Consider the following 22,583-nt stretch of genomic DNA (forward strand, 5'->3'; position numbering starts at 1 on the left):
GTGGGATCTTAGTTCCCCAACGAGGGATCCTTGCACTGGAAGAACGATTCTTAACCACTGGACCACTCTATCTCTATTAAATACAACGAATTCATACTGATACTCTCAGTTCCAATCCAACAGCAAAAAAACCTTTTCAAGCTTTTTCCATGTTTGTAACTCCCTGCTCCAGCATTGAGAAATCTATTTTTAATCACTTTGAGTATAACTAAATTTATATTGAGTGTATTGCTGAGGTTTTTTTGTAGTGATGTTTCTAAAAATTTTTTTCCCACTTGTTTTGGTCTTTTTTTCTCCAAAAACTATAAACACTCCAGAGTCTTCATTTATTTTATTCATTCAACCAACATCTATTCATCAAACAAACACTATGTGTCACATAAGGTTCTAGGGCTGGGGATACAGCAGTGAGCAAAGCATCATGTTGGGAGAGGAACCGAGGAAAGAAAATAACAGATAAAAACTAGGAAAAAGCTGGGATCTGAACCCAGACAGCCTGGCTCCAGAATTCATGCTCTACCATCTGCCTCTGATTGCTTTCGTAATTTGCTCTCTGCCTTCTACAAAAGTTTACAACCCTCTTGAATCCAATAAAAACGCATCTGTCAGTTTCTACATCTACACAATGCAGAGCCTTGTGCATCTTCCACGTCACCTAACATCTCTGAGACTCAGTTTCCAAACTTTTGAAAACGAAGATACTACAATCACCTGCTGTGAAGATAAATGAAATTATATGAGTTGCCTGGTGCTATCTGTGACGCGTCATAGGGATGTGGTGAAGTAAATTTTCTTTTTCTTTAACACAAATGCTGCACTATAAAGATCCCCCCAGAACAGAGACTTTGTTTTCTCTAACCAAATCAATCATTTATATATTCATTCTTAATCCATTCAAAAAGCAATTATTGAAAATCAGTATATACTAGGCTCTCTGCTGGTCATCAGGGATATAGAAATGGCACAGGCCCCATTCTCAAGGAGCTCACAGTCACTTCCAAGAGTCACACAAACAATTACCACACAATCTGATGTGCTGCTCAGATAAGGACTAGATGGAGGGAGGTCATAGAAGGCTTCCTGAAAGAGTGGGCTCTGTCACAGCAAGGACTACTAAAACAGTTCTGCTATTAAGGATGCCAAGAACGAATGGATAAGTAAATGGGTGAATGAATTCAATTCAGTTCAAAAAATATTTCTTAGAAGATCCTACTGTCCAAGGCCTTGTGCTCTGAACTGGGAGTGTGCAGATTAGCAAGGGGCGGCTCAGGCCTTTAAGGAGCTTCTAGTTTTACTGCAGATACAAGTATCCATAAACAGGTGTTTCAGTAAAATGCAGAGACCCCACGGGTCAGGTGAGTTCCTGCCACTGTAGGAGGTGGAGGGAGGCTCCAGGCTGCATTCGTGGATGAAGGGGGTCTCTAGGTTCTATTAGTGCAGGTTTTCTAAAATGAACTCACTGAAGCCTGAACATAACCAGTAGATGAATAGGGGTCACTGACAGCTTCTAATCAGAGGAATGAAAATGAAAAGTGTTAGTCACCGGGTCGTGTCTGACTCTTTGCAATCCCATGGACTGTGTGGCCCGCCAGAATCCTGTATCCATGGAATTCTCGGGGCAAGGATATTGGGAGTAGGTAGCCATTCCCTTCTCCAAGGGATCTTCCCTACCCAGAGATCCAACCTGGGTCTCTCCCACTCCAGGCGGATTCTTTACCACCTGAACCACCAGGGAAGCCCCGTAAGACGAACAAAAGGGTCAAATCTGTATTTGTTGGCAGGCTAGTGGATGCAAACGGTAAGGCAAAACTAAAGGACACCGGCAAAGAGGCTGAATTATGAATAGGAAGGTTGATCAGGAGACAGGATTTAGCAATGCCTGCGATTACTTAGGGAGAATATGTAAAGAGGTAAAGATGAACCAACACTCCAAGCACCTCGACGAGAGGAAGCAACCGGCAACGGCCCTCTGAAGAGAAGAGTTAGAGGAGATTTAGCAGAGACTGGTGTCCTGGGAGCCAAATGAATAAAGAGAAGGCAGCGACAAGGAGGATCAAGAACGAGAAAGCGGCTGCGTTCAATGCCGTACAGAGGTCACAGGCGTCCCCCTGGTTTGGCGATAAGTGACCTTTGTCGGGGCAATTTCTGTGGTAATAGGTGAGGGCGGGAGCTCCACGGCAATAAATGAGGGAACGCGGGAGGAGGAAAAAGCCAAGGTGAGGCGACAAATGAAGAGACCCTAGCGCGGTGCCCTCACTCGCCCTGGGGAATTTCCAAGGCTAGAGTCGGGAGCTGGTGTGGCGAAAGGAACCTTCCCAGACAGGGCTCTGGATGCCGCCTAGGAAACCTGTCTGCCTCGCAACCCTTAGGTAGGCGCAGCTCCAAGGTCAGGGTCACCTCAGGCCTCCGCCACCCGTCACCTTGACGACCAATTGAAAAAAAAAAAACATAAAAAAAACCCGGAAAGAACGGAAGTAGTCAGATCATCTCGCGATATCTGGTGCGCCGGCGCCGTCGGCCTTCCGGGCCTGGGACAGGCGGCCGGCTATCGCGAGACTTGCCTGGGAGGGGGGCGGGGGCGGGGGCGGTGGGGGAGGGGCTCTGAGCGCGGGGCCCGACGGTCCGGAAAGCTGGAGCGGCTGCTGCTGGCGGGGGAACATGTCGGAGTCAGAGCTCGGCCGGAAGTGGGACCGGTGTTTGGCGGACGCCGTCGTGAAGATAGGTGAGGGGCGCCTCGTCGTGTCCGGCGGTCGCCGCCGGGAGCCGAGTCGTCGGCACGGGGGCCCGCTGACTGGGAGGGTGGAGGAGAAGCCCCGTGAGAGGTCCACTCGGGGGGTGAGAGGTCAGGCCGTCCGGCCTGTTCCAGCCACTCAGGCCGGGGCTCGCGACCCCTGGGGGCCCAGGTCACTTGGGCGGGCTGGGGGACACGGGCCGCAGGAGCCTGGGGGGCTGCCCGAAGTGGGAGGGCTGCAGCTGCGGCAGCCCCGGAGAAGTGGGGGTCGCGTCGGCAGGCGGCCGGACAGCTGCGGGGCTCTGCGAGTGGAAGCGGCGTGCACAGGGGCCAGGGGCTGGGGGTTCTCCCTGGGGTCACGGCCCTCTGAGGCCACGTTGCTCCCCTGCTGAATCAAAAGTGCCTGCCGAGAAGGTCATCTGCAAGCCTTTTATAGATTCTGCCAGGCCTCACGTGGGTCGCTGCCATTCCCGACTTGGAACCCGATTTATCAGACTCGTAGTAGTTTGAGGCCTGAACGCGGGGACATTAGCGCTATTCATCTGGAAGGAGAATCGACTTGGGAAGTTAAGAGGCTGATTGGTCCCCTTTGAGCCCGTCGTGCCGCGTGTAGCCTTTTAACATGCGCTCCGTGACGACACAGACTGAAGTCAGTGCTCGGAGGGGGAGTTAAGTTCAGGCGCTCAGTCGTGTCCTACTCTCTGCAACCCCATGGACTGCAGCACGCCAGGCCTCCCTGTCCTTCACCAACTCCTGGAGTTTACTCAAACTCCTGTTCATCCAGTCAGTGATGCCATCCAACCACCTCATCCTCTGTCGTCCCTTTCTCCTCCTGCCTTCAGTCTTTCCCAGCATCAGGGTCTTTTCCAGTGAGTTGGTTTTTCGCATCAGGTGGCCAAAGTATTGCAGCTTCAGCTTCAGTGTCAGTCCTTCCAATGAATATTCAGGACCGATTTCCTTTAGGATGGACTGGTTGGGACTTGGAACCTGATTAATCAGCCTCGGAGTAGTTTGAGGCCTGAAAGCGGAGACATTAGTGCTGGTCATCTGGAAGGAGAATTGACTTGGAAAGTTAAGAGGCCGATCGGTCTCAGTTCAGCCTGTTGTGTCCCCCGTTGTAGCCTTTTAACATGTGCTCCGTGACGACACAGACTGTGAAGTCAGTGCTCCGAGGGGAGAGGGAAACTGTTTTGCTAAGGGCCAGACTGTGCCCAGCGTGCAGGTTAAGTGAAGGGATTGGATCAGGGCCTGGTGGGGGTTTAGCTGCTCGGTCGTGTCTGACTCTGTGACCCCGTGGACTGTGGCCCGCCACGCTCCTCTGTCCATGGGATTTCCCGGGCACGAACACTGGAGTGGGTTGCCATGCCCTCCTCCAGGGGGTTTTCCTGACCCAGGGATCAAACCCGGGTCTTCTGCATTACAGGCAGATTCTTTACCGACCGAGCTGTGAGGGAAGCCCATTGATCAGGGCTTAATCAATGGCAAAGTTGGGAATTTAACCCAGGTATTTTGGCTTCATGTCCCATGCTTTTCTTCAATACTCTTATTACCTGAATTTGGTATTTTAGTATGAAAGGAAAGTCTTGAAGAGTATTTAAGAGGATTTAGGATTGTGCTCTTGAATGAAAATATTGGAAAAGAAATAAAACTGTAAGCAGGGATGTTTTCTGGTTTATTCACTGTTGTAGCTTCAGCCCACAGAAGACTGCTTAATAAAAAATGTTGAGAATGAGTCAGTAAGTGAATTTATTGCAGCTTTCAGTTCACCACTTAACAGCTGTGTGATTTGGGGCAAGTTATTTAACCTCTCTGTGCCTGCTTCCTAATTTTTATTGAGTAAATTGGCCATAATATTACTATCTTACAGACTTGTTTTGAGGATTAAATGCATGAGTTTATGTAGAGGCTTAACTGTGAAATGGGGATTAAGAGACAGGTTTACAAAAAAAAAAAAAAGAGAGAGACAGGTTTACCTAAAAGGATGCTGGATGTTGAAGGACAGAAAAGCGTACAAGATATTTGTGCAATGCCCGGCACTTACTAGGTAGTCAGTAAACAGCGATAGTAATAATTGTTGATGTTAGTATCATGCCACTGATGATCAGGCTTCTCAGGTGGCTCAGTGGTAAAGAATTTGCCTGCCGACTTAGGAGACACAGGAGACATGGGTTCGATCACTGGGTTGGGAAGATCCCCTGGAGGAGGAAATGGCAGTCCACTCCAGTATTCTTGCCTGGAGAATCCGATGGACAAAGGAGCCTGGCGGGCTGCAGTCCATGGAGTCGCAGAGTCGACCTGACTGAGCGCTGAGCGTGCGCATACACACACACTGATGATCACCTGAGGTGGTGAGTGGTGTGTGTCATTTGTGAGTGGGACGTTGGGGGGGTGGGGGCATACACAGGTGGAATAATTAAATGAAGCATGAAGTGACACTCAGCTGTGTCCGAGTCTTTGTGACCCCATGCACTGTACAGTTCGTGGAATTCTCCAGGCCAGAATTCTGGAGTGAGTAGCCTTTCCCTTCTCAAGGGGATCTTCCCAACCCAGGTATCGAACCCATGTCTCCCACGTAGCAGGCGGAGTCTTTACTAGTTGAGCCACAAGGGAAGCCCAAATGAAGCATGGTGATATGTAATTACAGATGAAAAGTAAAATGAGTTATTCCAATTCTTTGCTATAGAGCTATTATTATAAATCAAGTAACTGCAGTGGTAGGTTGGGAGAAATGAGCCTTTAGCAGAGCTTTGGATAATGACCTGGATGGTTAGGGAGAGAGGGAGAACTTGCGCAAAGGCTGTTTAAACTTTTATGGAGGAGGAAACTGAGGCGCGGAGAGGTTAAGTGGCTAGAAGTGAGGAGCTGGGGTTAGCGCTCAGGCCTTCCGATTTCAGCACCCACTCCTCCCTAAAGAAGGATAACTTGAGTGGAGTCAGAATTGTGAAATATCTTAGAGAGATTCTGCTTTTTCTTGAAGCTTTTTGAGTTGCCTTTGGCGTTTTCACATGCATTCCGCATATTCACCACCTCTGTCTTAAAAATCTGTTACTTTCTGCTCCCAGGGCTCAGCAAGTGGAGGCTGGTGGGGGATCATGAGCTGGTTAACACAGACATACTGAGCTGTGGGCTAGCCAGTGGGCAAATAGAGAAGCAGAAGGCATTTTACTGCCCTTAACAGGGAACTGATGTGATGTAAGTGGAATTTTGGTATGATTGTTCTGGCAGTGTTTTATACAGAACAGATCAGGAGTAGAGAAGGCTGCGAATGTGAAGTGAAAAGTCTGAACTGTTAGACTACAAAGGAGTGGGTATATTTGAGAAACTTCATACACTTTACCCCCCCATTTATGGAATGGAGATAGTAACACCCACCTCCTAGGCCAGCACAGTGCCAGGCACATACCAGGAAGTGAATAAACGCTGTTTTCTTTATCTTTTCTCCAACTAGGTTAACTTTGTCACATTCCGTTTCTTATAATAAAGATGACTCCAAGGTTAGAATTTGGTTCAGCGGTGATGTCATTGATCAGAAATTGGAAGTAAAGCAGGAGGGGTGCATGTGCACCTCATTCCACTCAGTTACATCTGGGACTTAGTAACTGATCGTGTGAGGTGGCAGGAGAGAGACTGTAGGGAGAAGAAAAGCTCGTAATTTTGGTGTTTTTTCTGCTTTCATGGTTGGATTTGTTTGAGAATGGTAATGAGGTTGAGAAGAGGTTTTTTTTTTTTTTTTTTTTAAGATTTTACTTATGTATTTTTGGCTGCGCGGGGTCTTTACTGCTACGCGGGCTGCTCTCTAGTTGCCGTGTGCGGGTCTCCTCCTGGAGTGGTTTTTCCTGCGGAACTGGGCTCTAGGGCGTGCAGGCGTCAGTCGTTCTAGGCTCCGGCTCTAGAGCGCAGGCGCAATATTTGTGGCGCACGCGCTGAGTTGCTCTGCGGCGGCAGGTGGGGGTCCTCCTGGATCAGGGATCGAACCGACGTCTCCTGCACTGGCAGGCGGACTCTACCACTGAGCCACCAGGGAAGCCCCGTGAGGGGTTTTTAATTTTGCGGGAGAAGCTGAGTTCAGATTTTGAGGAGATATCCCTTAAGTAATGGACTTTGAGGAAGGATATGAGAAATGCAGTGCGGAAGTGTAATTCTGGGAGGCTTCCGTCTAAGAGGATTGAGACTGGGATGAACGCTCTTCTGTCGTGAGTGTTTTAGTTCTCATTCCTATAGGCAATGAGATTATAGAACTCTTGAAACCTCTCTGGCTGCCTGCTTTTCTGGTGCTTCAAAATGGAGATGGAAACTCAGGGAATGGCAGCCTGCCATAAGATAGAGGTTTGGTCGCAGACGTAGGTAGGGAAGAAGGGCCAAGGCAGGCTTTCAGCTGCGTGTGGATAATTTCATATTTTCTGGCTTGAAAGAGACAAAAGGGAAGTCCAGGTGAGTGGACAGCTCCCTTGGTGAGCACTGCTGTTGGGCACCTTCTACCTAAGTATTTTCAGTCTTTCCCCGCTGGTTTGCTGAAAAATGAATGTTTTATTATTATTTTTAAAAATTGAGTTTGTTTTTTTTTGCCATGAACTGTTGTTGGTTTTATCTGTTTTTTTATTGGAGTATAATTACTTGACAATGCTGTATTCCCTTCTGCTTTACAGAGAAGCGATGCAGCTATACAGTACTTCTATCCCCTCCCTCCCCCAGCCCCACCCGCTGGGTCCCCGCGGAGCCCCCAGAGCTCCGTGCGCTGTGCCGCGGGTTCCCACTGGCTCTTCTACACAGGGTGGAGTGAAAAAGGACTCTTTCCCTTGCTCACGTGTAGCCTGGATACCGTACAGCTGATAAAGAGCTCTCGGAAGCGTGTACTTTAGGCACAGGTTTTAAAACTGTTCTTCAAGGATTTACTCTGAAGCTTGAGTAATGTTGTCATGTAAATTGTCCTATAGGAAGAGCTACATTTATTTATAAATACCCCCTCCCTTACCTATCATAGGGAAAACAATTTTATTTCTCCCATATTCTGGATTTAAAATACCTATTTATTTCTGTTTAACAGTAGTATGTCGGGTAGAAATTTTCTAATACGGTTTTACCTGGTGTATTGAGCCTATTAAATCAAGGAAACAAAACACACACCTCCCTGTAAGAGGCACAGTAGGCCATCGCTCATTGCACAACTGTTTGTCTTCTTTCTCACTCCTTCCTTTTCCTTGCTCCCTCCCACATTTCTACCTTTCCCTTTGGCCTCCATTCGTATTCCCGCTACTGCCACCCATTAGCATTGTCTAGTTTTTCTATACCTAGAGGTTAATTTTTTTTTTTAAATAAGCTTGCTAGTATTTATGAAGTTCCTAGGTATCCTATTTATTCTCCATCACATCACTATTTTTTGTTAATAGCTCATATCACCATCTGAAATTTGCAGTCTGTTTCTTTACTTGATTGTCCCCCGACCCTAGAATGTAGAATGAGAGTCAGAGACTGTTTTGTTCACTGTTGACCCCCAGCCTCTGGCATACAGGAGACATATAATAATTATTGTTAAATGAATGAGATGGATTGCTGAAAATTTTGTAGGCTGTATTCTCTGCCCATACTTGCTACCCAGTATGTTTATTAACTGAATGAATTAGCTCTTAAATTTTAAAAGTCCAAGTAAAGTCGATTTCATATGAATTTCTGCCAGTTCACACCTTGATCACGTGGCTTGTACTCTTGGAACTTTTACCAACTTTTAAAATTTCACATGGGCATGTAAATTAGTGTCAGTGATCTTAATAATAAAGTAGTATTAGAAATATTTGGGACTAGTCAGTGCAGAAATGTAAACCAGAGAGCACTTTTTTATTTAAACAAGGAGAGGGTGGTGTTGGTGTAAGTGGTAGTGCCAAAGCCTTATTGCAGGAAATGAAAAGGGAGTGAAGAATATTACATTTTATGAATAGCATGTTCCGTTAGCTTTATGTGAATGCATCATTAATAGTTTTTGCTAATTTTACGGATTTATTTTTAAGTTTTATCAGGTTTATTGGATGCTCTGGTTTTCTTCGGCACTTGCCTCACAGGCTGTGGCATTTGTTTTTCTTGTACATTCTGAGTGGTTCAGTCTGTGTGCGCCCTCGTGAATGAGACCCCGTGTTGCTGGTGAGACTGGCAGGCACGCGCAGTGCCCGCAGCAGAGTCTCGGCAGTTCTGGGCGGGGCTGACGCCTCACCTTGTGCTTCTCACTCTGGACTGGGCAGGAGTTCTGTTTCCTCTTTCCCAGGGAAAGTGAGATTCTAGGAGATGAGAAAAATCAGGGTTATGAGCCTTACGGAGGTCCTTCCTTGCAAGTTGAGAATTTCTAAGCCCTGAAAGTGTAAGCCATGGAAGCCTTGTCACTGCCCGCAGAGTCCTGTTACAGCTCACTCTTGAGTGCAGAAGGCCTGCAGTGGCAGACTGTGACCTCGTGACCACGTTGATGTCCGTGTGACAGAGGCCAGGGCCCCACATTCGCTGGGAGACGCTCTGAGGGAAGTCTCCTTCTGGCACTCGTGATGAATTTGGAGGCCAGGCTCCTCTGTCCGTGGGATTTCCCAAGCAAGAATACTGGAGTGGGTTGCCATTTCCTTCTCCAGGGGATCTTCCTGACCCAGAGATTGAACCTGGGTCTTCTGCATTACAGGCAGATTCTTTACCATCTGAGGCACCAGGGAACCCCATTTGGAGGCCTGCAGAATCCTTAACCTGCCTTGAAAAGCTGTCGCGTTGGCTGTGGTTCCTCCTCTGCCTCATTTCACCCCCCTGTGAGACCAGAGTAAGGAATATCTAGTATCTGATCCACATATGGGCTGGGAAATCCAAAAGAGAGGAAAGAGATGTCATGGTTGGCAAAGGGGTTTCCCAACACCATGACTTTCCTGAAAAAGGCTGCTCTTGGAGGCCGGGTGTGTTGAGCATAAGGAAGAGTGTGAGCCATGAACATTTATAAGCAGCCCCTAGAATGTATTCCTTTTAATGGACTGTGATAGCCTTCACATTTCCTTTTCTGTTGCCTGATTTTTTTCGTTAGAAACAAAAGCATCACTGGGGACCTCCCTGTGCCTTAGTTTCCTCAGGTATAAAGTGGTAGTCGTCACAGTCAGGATGGAGTGAGATAATCTTTGTAGAGCGCTTGGTCCATTACTTGCACTTGGTAACTCGCTGCAGGCCTTGAATGAAGGCTAACAATCCTAAGGTAATGAACACATTTGCTCTGAGTGTGAACACTGCGGGTAAAATGGAAGTCTGACAATCGGTATTTCAGTTTATAAACATAATAGTAATTATTAATGTGTATGTCCCCAAACAGTTTAATACCAGGCATTGTGGAAAGTCCACGCTTCCTGAGGAATGTGAAAAGCAGGTGGTGGCCCTGGAGTCCAGTCTTAGAGAGTATGTAGGTGTTCAGTGGGCTCATGGGTGGAGGTCTGTATTTCAGGCCTCAGAAACTGTCCAGGAAAAGGCCCAGAGGGGAGAGACTGGCTCCTTCCGGTAATGATGATGATGACTACCAGTTATTGAGCACTTAGTGTGGACCACGCACTGTGATAAGCCTGTGACGTCATCTCATTTGATCTTCATAATGTTGTGAGGTGTTTTCCCCCAGTTTTTTTATTGTGATGAAATACATGTAATGAGATTAGCCATCTAATGGGACAGGTAAATTAGGAGTTTGAGATTAACATATATACACATTACTATGTGTAGCATAAACAACAAGATTCTACTGTATGGCACAGGGAAATATATTCACTATCTTGTAATAATCTGTAATGGGAAAAAACCTGAACACACACACGTATGTGTAAAACTGAATCACTTTGCTGTGTACCTGAAACTAACACATTGTCAGTCAACTATCCTTCAATAAAAAGATTAAACAATTTTAATTTAAATGAGAAACTTGAAGTTGACCATTTAAGCATCTACAGTGCACTGTTAGATGGTATTAAATAGGCTCGCAGTATTGTGCAGTCAGTACCGCCTTCTGTCTCCATAATGCTTCATCTTGTGAGACTGAAACTCTGCCCGCTCTCACGCCCAGAGTGAGAGCAACCACTCTCTTTTCTGTTTCTGTGATTTTGACTGCTCCTAACTACCTCATGTAACCAGAATCTGACAGTATTTGTCTTTTAGAGATTGGCTTACTTCGTGTTAAGGGCTTCCCTGGTGGATCAGATGGTAAAGAAACTGCCTACAATGTGGGAGACCCAGGTTCAGTCCCTGGGTTGGGAAGATCCCCTGGAGAAGGGAATGTCTTCTATCGTCTCCAGTATTCATGCCGGGAGAATTCCACGGAAAGAGAGGAGCCTGGCAGGCTACAGTCCGTGGGGTCGAAAAGAGTTGGACATGCCTGAGCGACCAACACTTTCACCGTTTCACATTAAAGTGCTGCGCCCAATATGTCCGCCAATTTGGAAAGCTCAGCAGTGGCCACAGGGCTGGAAAGGTCCGTTTTCATTCCAGTCCCAAAGAAGGGCGGCGCCAAAGGGTGTTCACACTGCTGCTCAGCCATGCTCGTCTCACACGCCAGCAGGGGTGTGCTCAGAACACTTCCAAGACAGCACTCTGCGGTACATGGACCAAGAACGTCCACATGTACAAGGTGGGTTTTGAAGAGGCAGAGAAACCAGAGACCAAATTGCCAACATTTGTTGGATCATGGAGAAAGCAAGGGAGTTCCAGAAAAATGTCTACTTCATTGACTATGCTAAAGCCTTTGACTATGTGAATCACAACAAACTGGAAAATTCTTAAAGAGATGGGAATACCAGACCACCTTGCTTGTCTCCTGAAAAACCTGTATGCGGGTCAAGAAGCAACAGTTAGAACCAGACGTGGAACAACTGTCTGATTCTAGGGGAAAGAGTATGAGAAGGCTGTGTATTGTCACCCTGCTTATTTAACTTCTATACAGAGTACATCATGTGATATGCCAGGCTGGATGAATCACAAGCTGGAATTAAGATTGCTGGGGAAAATACCAATAACCTCACATATGCAGATGATACCATTCTAAAGGCAGAAAGTGAAGAGGAACTAAAGAGCCTCTTAAAGAGGGTGAAAGAAGAGAGTGAGAAAGTTGGCTTAAAGCTCAACATTCAGAAAACTAAGATCATGGAATTCAGTTCCATCACTTCATGGCAAATAGATAGGGAAAAAAATGGAAACAGTGGTAGATTTTATTTTCTTGGGCTCCAGAATCACTGCAGATGATGATTGCAGCCATGAAATTAAAAGACCCTTGCTCCTTGGAAGGAAAGCAATGACAAACCTAGACAACGTATTAAAAAGCAGAGATATCACTTTGCCTAAAAGGTCTGTCTAGTCAAGGCTGTGGTTTTTCCAGTGGTCATGTATGGTTGGACTATAAAGAAAGCTGAGCCTTGAAGAATTGATGCTTTTGAACTGTGGTGTTGGAGAAGACTATTGAGAGTCATTTGGACTGCAAGGAGATCCAACCAGTCAATCCTAAAGGAAATCAACCCTGAATATTCATTAGAAGGACTGATGCTGAAGCTGAAGCTCCAGTACTTTGGTCACCTGATGCAAAGAGCTGTTGGAAAAGATCCTCATGCTGGGAAAGATGGAAGGCAAAAGGAGAAAGGGGCAGCAGAGGATGAGATGGTTGGATAACGTCACCAACTCAATGAAGATGAATCTGAGCAAACTTGAGATGGTGACGGACAGGGAAGCCTGGTGTGCTGTGTCCATGGGGTCTCAAAGTGTCGGGCACGCCTTGGTGACTGAACAACAGCGGCAGTTCCTTTTGACTTGTTTGAGGATCTGCCGCACTATCTTCCACAGTGACCGTACCATTTTATTTTCTCAGCAACACTGCACGAGTCCCAGTTTCTTCACATCCTCAGCAATGTAGCCATCATAATCAGTGTAGTGTAGTATCTTGTTGTAACTTTGATTTGCCTTTATCTAATTAATAATTAGTGATGTTGAGTGCATCTTTTCATATGGTTGTTGGCCACTTGTGTATCTTTGGAGAAATGTCTGTTCGAGCCTTTTGTCCATCTTTGAATTGTTTTTGTTGCACATAGGATTTGTCTGTATGTTCTTATATTAATCCCGTATCAGATCTGTGATTGGCAGGTATTTTCTCCTGTGTATGTGGGATGCCTTTTGCCTCTGCTATTATCTTTTGGTACACAGAATTAAAACATTTTTATGACGTCCAGTTTGTCAGTTTTTGTTGACTGATTTTGGTGTCTGAGCAGCAAAAAACCCCCTCTATTTCTCCTCCACTCTCACACTCACAGTTCTTCTAATGTCAGATGTATGGGTATTCCACACCAGGCTATTCTCTGACACTAACTGGGTGTTCTGTAACACAATTCAATTTTGACACTAACAAGACAGCACAGACCCTGCAGGCTCAGGGCTTAGTCCCGAGAGTCTCACTTCAGATGCCAGTCACAAGTCCAGCTTGTTCCTGGTGCTTCTGGCTGTGAATCCGAGGTTCCTGTGCTTCCCTCCTTCAGTTCAGTTCAGTTCAGTCGCTCAGTCGCGTCTGACTCTTTGCGACCCCATGAATAGCAGTACACCAGGCCTCCCTGTCCATCACCAACTCCCAGAGTCTACCCAAACCTATGCCCATCGAGTCGGTGCTGCCATCCAGCCATCTCATCCTCTGTCGTCCCCTCCTCCTCCTCCGCTCAATCCCTCCCAGCATCAGGGTCTTTTCCAATGAGTCAGCTCTTCGCATGAGGTGGCCAAAGTACTGGAGTTTCAGCTTCAGCATCACTCCTTCCAATGAACACCCAGGACTGATCTCCTTTAGGATGGACTAGTTGGATCTCCGGCTTCCCTCCTAGTGGTCAATAATTTGTTATAGTGGCTCACAGAACTCGGGAAAACAGCTTACTTACTAGGCTTCCCTCATAGCTTAGGTGGTGAGGAATCTGCCTGCAATGCAGGAGACCTGGGTTCGATTCCTGGGTTGGGAAGATCCCCTGGAGAAGGAATTGGCAACCCACTCCAGTATTCTTGTCTGGAAAATCAGATGGCCAGAGGAGCCTGGTGGGCTACAGTCCGTGGGGTCGCAAGAGTCGGACACAACTTAGCGACTGAACCACCACCACTAGATTACCAGTTTATTACCAAGTATACTAAAGAGTATGAATGAACAGCCAGATGAAGAGATATATTTGGCGAGGTCCTGAAGTGTCCCAAGCCTTGGAGTTTCTGTTTCTATCGAGTTGGGTGTACCTCCCTCCTAGATGTATTCACCATCCTGGAAGCTTTTAGAACCCCATACTTTTCGGGTTTTTCAGAAGCTTCATCACGAAGCCATGATTAATCATGAACTCAGTCTCCAACCCCTCTTCCCTTGGAGGTTGGGGATGGGGCTGAAAATTCCAAGGGTGGCTTGGTCTCTCTAGTGGTCAGCCCTCATCTTGAAGCCATTCAGGAGCCCACCAAGAGTTGCCTCATATAGCCGAAGAACCCAGGAAGTTCTAAACAATCTAGGAGCTCTCTGCCAGAAACTGGAGGCGCAGACCAATATATTTATTTATTTTTTTCCTGTGATTTCATATCCAGGAAATCATTGCCACATCCATTGTTGTGACACTTTCGTCCTATGTATTTTTTTGCATGTGGATATCCAGTTTTCCTAGGACTGTTTGTTGAAAAGACAGGTCTTTCCCCACTGAATGATTTTGACCCTTGTCAAAAATCTTTTGACCATTTATGTTGTTGTTGTGGTCTATAGCCCTTCAGGCTTCTCTGTCCATGGAATTTTCCAGGCAGGTATACTGGAGTGGGTTGCCATTTCCTACTCAGGGGATCTTCCTGACCCAGGGATTGAGCGCACGTCTCCTGCATCCCCTGCTTTGGCAGCTGGACCCTTTTCCCACTGGGTCACTGGGAAGCCCTGGCCATGTGTGCAGGGGTTTATTTCTAGGCTTCAGGAATTTCCCCTGGAGAAGGGATAGGCTACCCACTCCAGTATTCTTGGGCTTCCCTCATGGCTCAGACGGTAAAGAATCGGCCTGCAATTCAGGATACCTGGGTTCAATCCCTGGGTTGGGAAGATCCGCTGGAGGAGGGCATGACAACCCACTCCAGTATTCTTGCCTGGACAGAGGAGGCCGGTGGGCTATAGTCCACCGGGTCACAAGAGTCGGACACGACTGAGTGTCTAAGTACAACACAACACAGCTTTGTAGTAAGTTTTGAAATCAGAAAATATGTCTCCTGGTTTGTTCTTTTTCAAGGTTATTTTGGCTGTTCAGGGTCCCTTGAGATTCCATATGAATTTTAGGATGGGTTTTCTGTTTCTGTAGAAAATGTTGAATGTTTACTTTCAGAAAGAACTCTGCTGTAGCACGAGGAGAATGAATTGGAAAGGGCCAGACTGAGGGCAGGGGATGGGTTAGTATACTATTGCAAAGTCATGTCAGAAGTGGAGTGGTTAGAGGTTGGAGGCGCTCAGGTCTAAGATGAGGGCAGGAGGAGTGGAATGGGGCGGATGTAATGGTGACAGTGTAGCAGAAATGTTTACAGAACTTGATGTGGAGCTTCATGAGCCGGAGTCCTCAGGGGTGACGTCAGACCTGCGTAAGTGGAGCACGGAGTTGTGGTTGACAGTTAGGAGAGGCAGGAGGGGAGCGAGCCCAAGTAACATTTTGCAGTAAATTAACTCCTGATATGTCTTAGATTTGCCTCTGGTTACATGCAACTCAGTCAACAGAGACAGGAGTTACTGCCGTGTCATTGTTCATCTTCATGAAAAGGAAGGTTTTGGCCTTGTTCCTTCCTTGCTAAGAAAGTATTTAGGACAGTAAATGGGTTAGCAGCTGAGCTGCCTTAGAATTAATCAGCAGTTTTGTGTGTTCATCTGATAATCAAGTAAAAGTGTAGTTAAGTTGATTGTTTAAGACCGTTTTAATGTTAAAAAATATTATACGGAAAGAGGCCATTGGACAGTCATGGAAAAAGAAAGCAGATTATTGTTTTTCTTTAAGTATCAGTTCATCTGATAAATGTGGGGGTTACCGCGAAGTATTGGTGGCTCACCAAAAGTGCCTTTTGGTGGCCCATGTTTGCAAACTGATCCCTCTCCATTTCATGGAGTGATATCAATTGGGCTAAACTAAAATACTTCAAAGGCTTTTGATTGTTTATAGGTTTGGGTTTCAAATTAGTACATGTTAATTGTTGAATTAGTAGTTGCATTTTGTTTGTTATATGTATTTCTAAACAGTGTTTGGAAGCAGGAATCCTTTTTCCATCTGCGGCAGCAGTGTGAACAATGGAACGTTGTGATCTTGCTAGAGGAGAATTTTCTGTTAGTATTGTAGAATAATGTAATTAGGTCCTATATGGAACTCGAAAACAGATTTGAATTTTTGTTTTGGCTATGGTTTTATGCTTTCCTAAAATGTGGCCTAAACAGTTTATTAGTAAATATGCTGAATTGCTTTTTCTGGCAAGTGCATTTCAGTATTGAATCCAAGTAAAAATACAAATATTTACTTACAAAAGTCGTTTGGTGTGGTAATAATTTTACCATGGCCATTGACCCACTAGTGAAATGTTAGGGCATTACTAGATTGGATCCTGTTTATTTAAAGGCCAGGAGAGGGGAGAAGAGAGGAAGCTGACATTAACTGAGTACCTGTTATGTGCCACCAGACTTGGCCTGCCATTATATTATCCTGTTTTTACTCTCCTAGCAATTCAGTGAGGAAGTTTATATTATCTCTTGTTCCAGTAAGAAAAATAATGCTCAAAGGTACTTGGAGAAATTGAGAGGTTCATTCAGAAATCCATATGAAAATATAAACAACCCAAAACAAAGCAGAGAGATGTCTTATTTTTGGCCATGCCAGGTGGCATATGAGATCAGGGCATATGAGAACCTGTGCCCCCTGCAGAGAACATGCGGAGTCTTAACCACTGGATAGCCGGGAAAGTTCCCAAAGCGATTTTTAGGAGAAACAGTTGGAAGACTAACATTACCTGATATCAAGACTTACTGTAAATCTTCAGTAAGCTAGATGGTGTGGTGTTGGAGAAAGGGGTGCACATGTGATCAGTGAGATCAACTGGTGTCGAGGAGCAGGCCGTAGGTGTGTGGGCAGCTCATTTCGTATTTGTTTTGGTTGTGCTGGGTCTGTGTGGCTGCACGCGCGCTTTCTCTCGTTGGGGCACACGGGCTTAGTTGCTCCAAGGCTTGTGGAATCTTCCTGGACTGGCGGATTCTTCACCCCTGAGCCACCAGGGAAGCCTGGTCAATTCATTCTTGACAAAGATGCCAAGGCAGTTTAATGGGAAAAGTAAAATCTTTTCAACAGATTGTGCTAGAGTAACTGTGCATCCATATATCAGGGAAAAAATGTACCTCATTATCATACATAAAAATTAACTCAAAGATCACAAAGCTAAAACTAGATAATTCTAAAAGAAAGCATAGGAGAAAAATCTTTGTGACCTTGAACTCAAAAAATTTTCTTTAAAAAACTTTTCTTAGGTCACAGAAAGCAAAATCACAAAGAAAAAAATTATATGCTGACTGATCAAAATTTTAAACTTGCTCTTTGAAAGACACCATTAAGAGAATAAAGAAGTTGCTTGTTTCCAGAATAAATAAAGAATTCTTAAATTTCATCATAGCAGTAAGAAGACAGTTCATTTAAGAAAATTGGTAAAATATTTGAAAAGATTCTTCACAAAAGTAGTTATACTAATGGCAAAAAAAAAAAAGAAAAGATGTTAACATCAATGGTATGGGATGTGCAAATTAAAATCATAGTGAGATACCACTATACACCGATTAAAATAGTTTAGAAGACTGATAACATTAAGGGTTGACTAAGATATGGAGCAACTGGAATTCTAGTGTACTGTTGATGGGAAGGTGTAATGGCAAAGTCATTTTGTAAAACTGGGAGTTTCTCATAAAGTTAAACATACCATCCACTCATTCTACTCCTGGGTATTTATTTACTCAGGAGAAATGAAAACATGTTCACAAAAAGTCTTGTATATGGATGTTCATAGCAGCTTTATTCATCAAACCCCCAAGTGGAAAGAACCCAGATGTCCATCAACAGGTGAATGGATTAGCAAACGTGAACCATCCATGGAATGGATTAGTCACTAATAAAAAGGAACGTGCATACAAAACCATGTATACAACAACATATATACATTTCAAAATCTTTATGTTGAGTGAAATTACCTAGACACAAAAGAGTAGGTATTGCATGACTCCATCTCTATATAAAATTCTAGAAGATACAAAGCAGTCTGCAATGACAGAGTAGGTAAGTGGAGAAGGGTAGAGAGAAGGATGGACTGCAGAGGGTCACAAGGAAGCGGGGGTGATAACAGCACTCTGCTTCTTGATTATGGTGGTAGCTCCCCGTGTGTGTGTGTATACATCTTCCAAACTCATTGAGTTTTACACTTTAAAAGGGTGCAGTTTATTCTACATAAATTATACACCAAAAAGTTATTTAAAACCAAAAAAGAAAAGAAAAGTGAAATGAAAGCAAAAAAAAGAAATGTACTCAGTGTTTGTGCAGATATAAGCAACCAGAACCTTCCGACTCAGCTTGTGGGAGTGTGAATCGGTGTGAACACTGGGAAACTGGCAGTATCTCCTGATGCTGACTGTGTGCATCTTAGGACAGAGCGGCTCCAGGCCTGGGTGTGTGCCCAGCAGACATGCGTACATGTGCTCACCAAGTAAGTTACACTAGAACGTTCATAGAGCGTAACTGTTCATAATAGCACCCTCTGGAGACTACCCAGTGCCCATCCACAGAATGGGTTAGTAAACTGTGACACCGCAGTGATGATGAACAAACTGTAGCTATTCACAACTAGTGGTGGGCCAAAGTACATGCTCTCAGACTCTGCTTATGTAAGTTTAAAACCAGGCAAAACTACAGTGTGCTTTGAGAAGTCAGAATCTGGTTATCCTCAGATGGAAAGTTTTGACTAGGAGAACCCAAGGCAGACTTCTGGGGGTGTTGGTTATCTTTTGTTTCTTGCTCTGGTTGCTGGTAACATGGGTGTGTTTAGTCTATGAAAATTCATTGAGTGGTACACTTCATTGTACAGCTTTTTGTATATATATGTTATATAGTTCATGAAAAGTTTTAAACAGACATGTACTGTCACAGAAAGGTGTCCTGATAATCATAAAGTGAGAAACGTAAATTTTAGCACATCTTGTGTGAGAAATGATCCCACTTATATAAATGGAATGATAAACAGTAAACTTAATGCAGATTACCTCTTGCGGATAATAATGATGCTTGGTGGGGAGAAGCATTAACTTTGTTGTACTTATGCTAAGTCGCTTCAGTTGTCTCTCTCTCTGACCCTATGGACCATAACCTGCCAGGCTTCTGTGCTTGGGATTCTGCAGGCAAGAATACTGGAGTGGGTTGCCATCCCCTCCTCCAGGGGATCATAATGTAAGCAAATAAACAATGAGAACAGTTTCTGTTCAAAAAATTATTTATTTAGCTGAGTTGGTTCCTGTAGTTGAGGATTATGAATTTGTTGTTCAGTTGCTCAATCATGCCTCTGACTCTTTGAGACGCCATGAACCACAGCATGCCAGGCTTCCCAGTCTTTTACTGTCTCCCAGAGTTTGCACAAACTCCTGTCCGTTGAGTCGGTGATGCCATCCAACTATCTCATTATCTGTTTTCCTCTTCTCCCACTTTCAGTCTTTCCCAGCATCAGGGTCTTTTCAAATGAGTCAGCTCTTCACATCAGGTGCCCAGAGTATTGGAGTTTCAGCTTCAGCATCAGTCTGTCCAATGAATATTCAGTAATCTTTAAATAAATATGTTAAGTCTAGTTTTGTATTTAATAGAGTAGTTTAAAGTGAAAATCTCTCTAAGCTTCTCACTAACTTTGAAATTACGTTCAGTTCAGTCCAGTCCAGTCACTCAGTCGTATCCGACTCTTTGTGACCCCATGAACTGCAGCACGCCAGGCTTCCCTGTCCATCACCAACTCCTAGAGCCTACTCAGACTCACGTCCATCCCCTCGGTGATGCCCTTCAACCATGCCTATCAATGATGTTTCTCTTTGATTGACAGGTTAATGGGCTTTGCTCTTGGTGGATGTGATATCCCATTGTTGCTTTCCTTGGTTGGCCCCACTTGAATAACTTTCGTAAATCCATAGACTTCTAGAACCATCGATCATTAGAGCTGGTAGGAACTTTAGGAGTTCCTTTGGTCTAGTGTTTTGTTTTGTTTTTAATTTTTATTTATTTTTGACTGTGCTGGACCTTTGTTGCTGTGAGGGCTTTTTCCCTAGTGGTGTTGCCCGGGCTGCTCATCGCGGGGGCTGCTCTTGCTGTGGAGCAGGGGTCCTGGGGCGCCAGGGCTTCCGCAGTTGCCGTTCCGGGCTCCAGGACACGTGCTCGGCAGCGGTGGCGCACGGGCTTCGTCGTGCACGTCCGCGCCGTGTGGGATCTCAGTTCCCCCGACCGTCAAGTGAACGCGCACCCCCTGCATTACGAGGCGGATTCTTAACCTCTCGGCCACCGGGGAGGTCCTGAGAAAGTGAAGTGCTTTTTAGATAGCGTGATAGAGACAAGAAATAAAGGATAAATAAAGAAACACAGGATAAAGAAAGAGTGTGCTCGTTTTGGCAGCGCATACAGTAATGATGAAGAGATTAGCATGACCCCTGAGTAAGGATGGCATACAGATTCATGACGTGGTCCATGTTGTAAAAGAGGGGGAGGTACAAATTAGGGGGAAAAAAGGAGAAGAAGATGGGATATGAGAATATGGTCAGTCTGAACGGATGACGGGGAGCGAGGTGTGTCGGGAGCGAGGGCAGGGGCGGGGGTTCCAGTGTGGCCCAGGCGCCTATTTAAAGTGAGAGCCCACCACCGAGTTCCTGCAACTGTGTATCTTCAGGTAGAATTTTAAAGCTCTCTGCTTAATAGTTAGCAGTGTATATGGGAGGAATTGAAATGCATCTCATCACTTTTTACTTCAGTTTTCTTTATCCAACCTAAACCTGTATTAGATTGCTTTGGATAATTTGTAATTATTGTAACACTGACATAATTGTTGATGGATTTGTAGATCTACTTTAACTTTGGCAAATGTTTATGAGTTACACAACAAATGTTTCTGATTGTTTGTCAGAACCTGCACATATAAAGTACTTGAAATTCCTGTTTGATAGATAGATTTTAAATGATTAACTGAAGCAAATGATTTGAGCAGCATAATTCACTTTTTACTAGGAAGATAGTCCTAAGAAAGCTGCTAGTTTCTTGGCATCATTTCAGGTGACTAAATTGAAGTTAACGAGTTGTAGGAATTTTTGTTTTAACCATTTCAGCCTAAGCCTGTGTGTGAGCTCACAGTATCCCTCTAATTAGAAGTAAAAACACAGGACGTTACCGCTCCACTCTTATGTTGTCCTGACATTAGAATAAATGCTACTAATCATATGCTTTCCCAGAGGAGATTGGCTCTGGCCATTGAAAAAAAACCCAGCGTTTTCCCCCTTGTTCCAGCTGCAACTTGAAATTCATTTTATTTCAGCTCATATCTTTTGGAAGACTTTTTTTCTTCACTCAGTATATGAAAGCTAAAATTTTCATTTCTTAATGTATGCAAGTCCAGTGATTTGGAGAGGTTTATTTATGGAGCTTTGTAGAACACTGATGTCTTTAAGACAGATGGGTGGTGGTGTTCAGTCACTGAGTCACGTCTGACTCTGCGACCCCATGGACTGTAGCACGCCAGCCTTCCCTGTCCTTCACTATTTCCTGGAGTTTGCACAAACTCATGTCCATCGAGTCAGTGTTGCCATCCAGCCATCTCGTCCTCTGTCGTCTGCTTCTCCTCCTGTTAGTCTTTGCCAGCATCAAGGTCTTTTCCAATGAGTCGCATCAGGTGTAGAATACTACTGTAATAGAAAGTCAGCTGGGTGCTGTTTCCTAAGCCTCATAGTCTTGGGCACCCTGTGAGAACCAAATTGAACAGCTAAGAAAAAGTGGTTTGCGCATGGAAGGCCCCGGAATTCAGGCAAGTCATTCCCACACTCTTGTGAGTGTTAATCTGGGATAGTAGTCACCATTGGCACCAACAATATGTTAAATGCAAAACCATTGGTTTAAAAAATATTTGACCCCCGTTTCCATCTCTGTGTATCTCTGTGCATGACTGTGTCTTTACCTAAGGATTCCTTAGCTAAGAATCATCATTAAGTGTGGTCACTCCCACTTCTCAGAAACTCCTAAGCCCCGGTCAGAGTCCTGCTTTAACCTGTCCTGCTTACCCTTGGTACCGTCTCTCTCATTTCTGCTCAGCCTGGAATACACAAAGGAGAGAGGGGTGATGAAGAGAGACCAGGGTGTGCAAGGTCATATTTTTCAGGCAGAGAAGAGAGAATCTGAAGTCTGGACCTAGCTCCCACCTGGGTTATTGCAGTGGCTTTCTCCTAACTGTTTCTCTGTCTTTGATGGGGCTTTCTTCAAACCTGTCCTCATTGCTGTGTGTGGTCTGTTGTAAAGTACACATCTGATGTGTTGTTTCCCTCCTCAGTTTCTGTCATTGCTTCTCTGTGGCTTGTAATAGAGACTAAGATCCTTCAGTTCAGTTCAGTCACTCAGTCTTGTCCAACTCTTTGCGACCCCATGGACTGCAGCACACCAGGCCTCCCTGTCCATCACCAACTCCCCGAGTTTACCCAAACTCATGTCTGTGGAGTTGGTGACGGCATCCAACCATCTCACCCTCTGTTGTCCCCTTCTCCTCCTGCCTTCAACCTTGCCCAGCATCAGGGTCTTTTCCAATGAGTCAGCTCTTCACATCAGGTGGCCAAAGT

At 45.1% G+C, this 22,583-nt stretch overlaps 2 protein-coding genes and 1 pseudogene across 3 annotated transcripts in view; all 3 read left to right on the top strand.

The window, feature by feature from the left end:
• Positions 1–2,593: 2,593 nt before the first annotated feature.
• The window catches only part of MICOS10 (mitochondrial contact site and cristae organizing system subunit 10), a 36,838-nt gene continuing 16,848 nt past the window's right edge, over positions 2,594–22,583 (top strand). For both annotated transcript variants that reach the window (XM_061148058.1, XM_061148057.1), the window contains exon 1: positions 2,594–2,722. In XM_061148058.1, the coding sequence (XP_061004041.1) occupies positions 2,659–2,722 (64 nt within the window). In that variant the 5' untranslated portion in view covers positions 2,594–2,658. The remainder of the gene's footprint in view (positions 2,723–22,583) is intronic.
• The window catches only part of NBL1 (NBL1, DAN family BMP antagonist), a 64,154-nt gene continuing 44,178 nt past the window's right edge, over positions 2,608–22,583 (top strand). Inside the window, exon 1 of the mRNA XM_061148056.1 lies at positions 2,608–2,722. The gene's annotated coding sequence lies outside the window, so the exon portion shown is untranslated. The remainder of the gene's footprint in view (positions 2,723–22,583) is intronic.
• Positions 20,370–20,465, top strand: LOC133061136 (U6 spliceosomal RNA; annotated as a pseudogene).

Source organism: Dama dama, chromosome 8 (genome assembly GCF_033118175.1).
Source record: "Dama dama isolate Ldn47 chromosome 8, ASM3311817v1, whole genome shotgun sequence".
Taxonomy (NCBI): domain Eukaryota; kingdom Metazoa; phylum Chordata; class Mammalia; order Artiodactyla; family Cervidae; genus Dama; species Dama dama.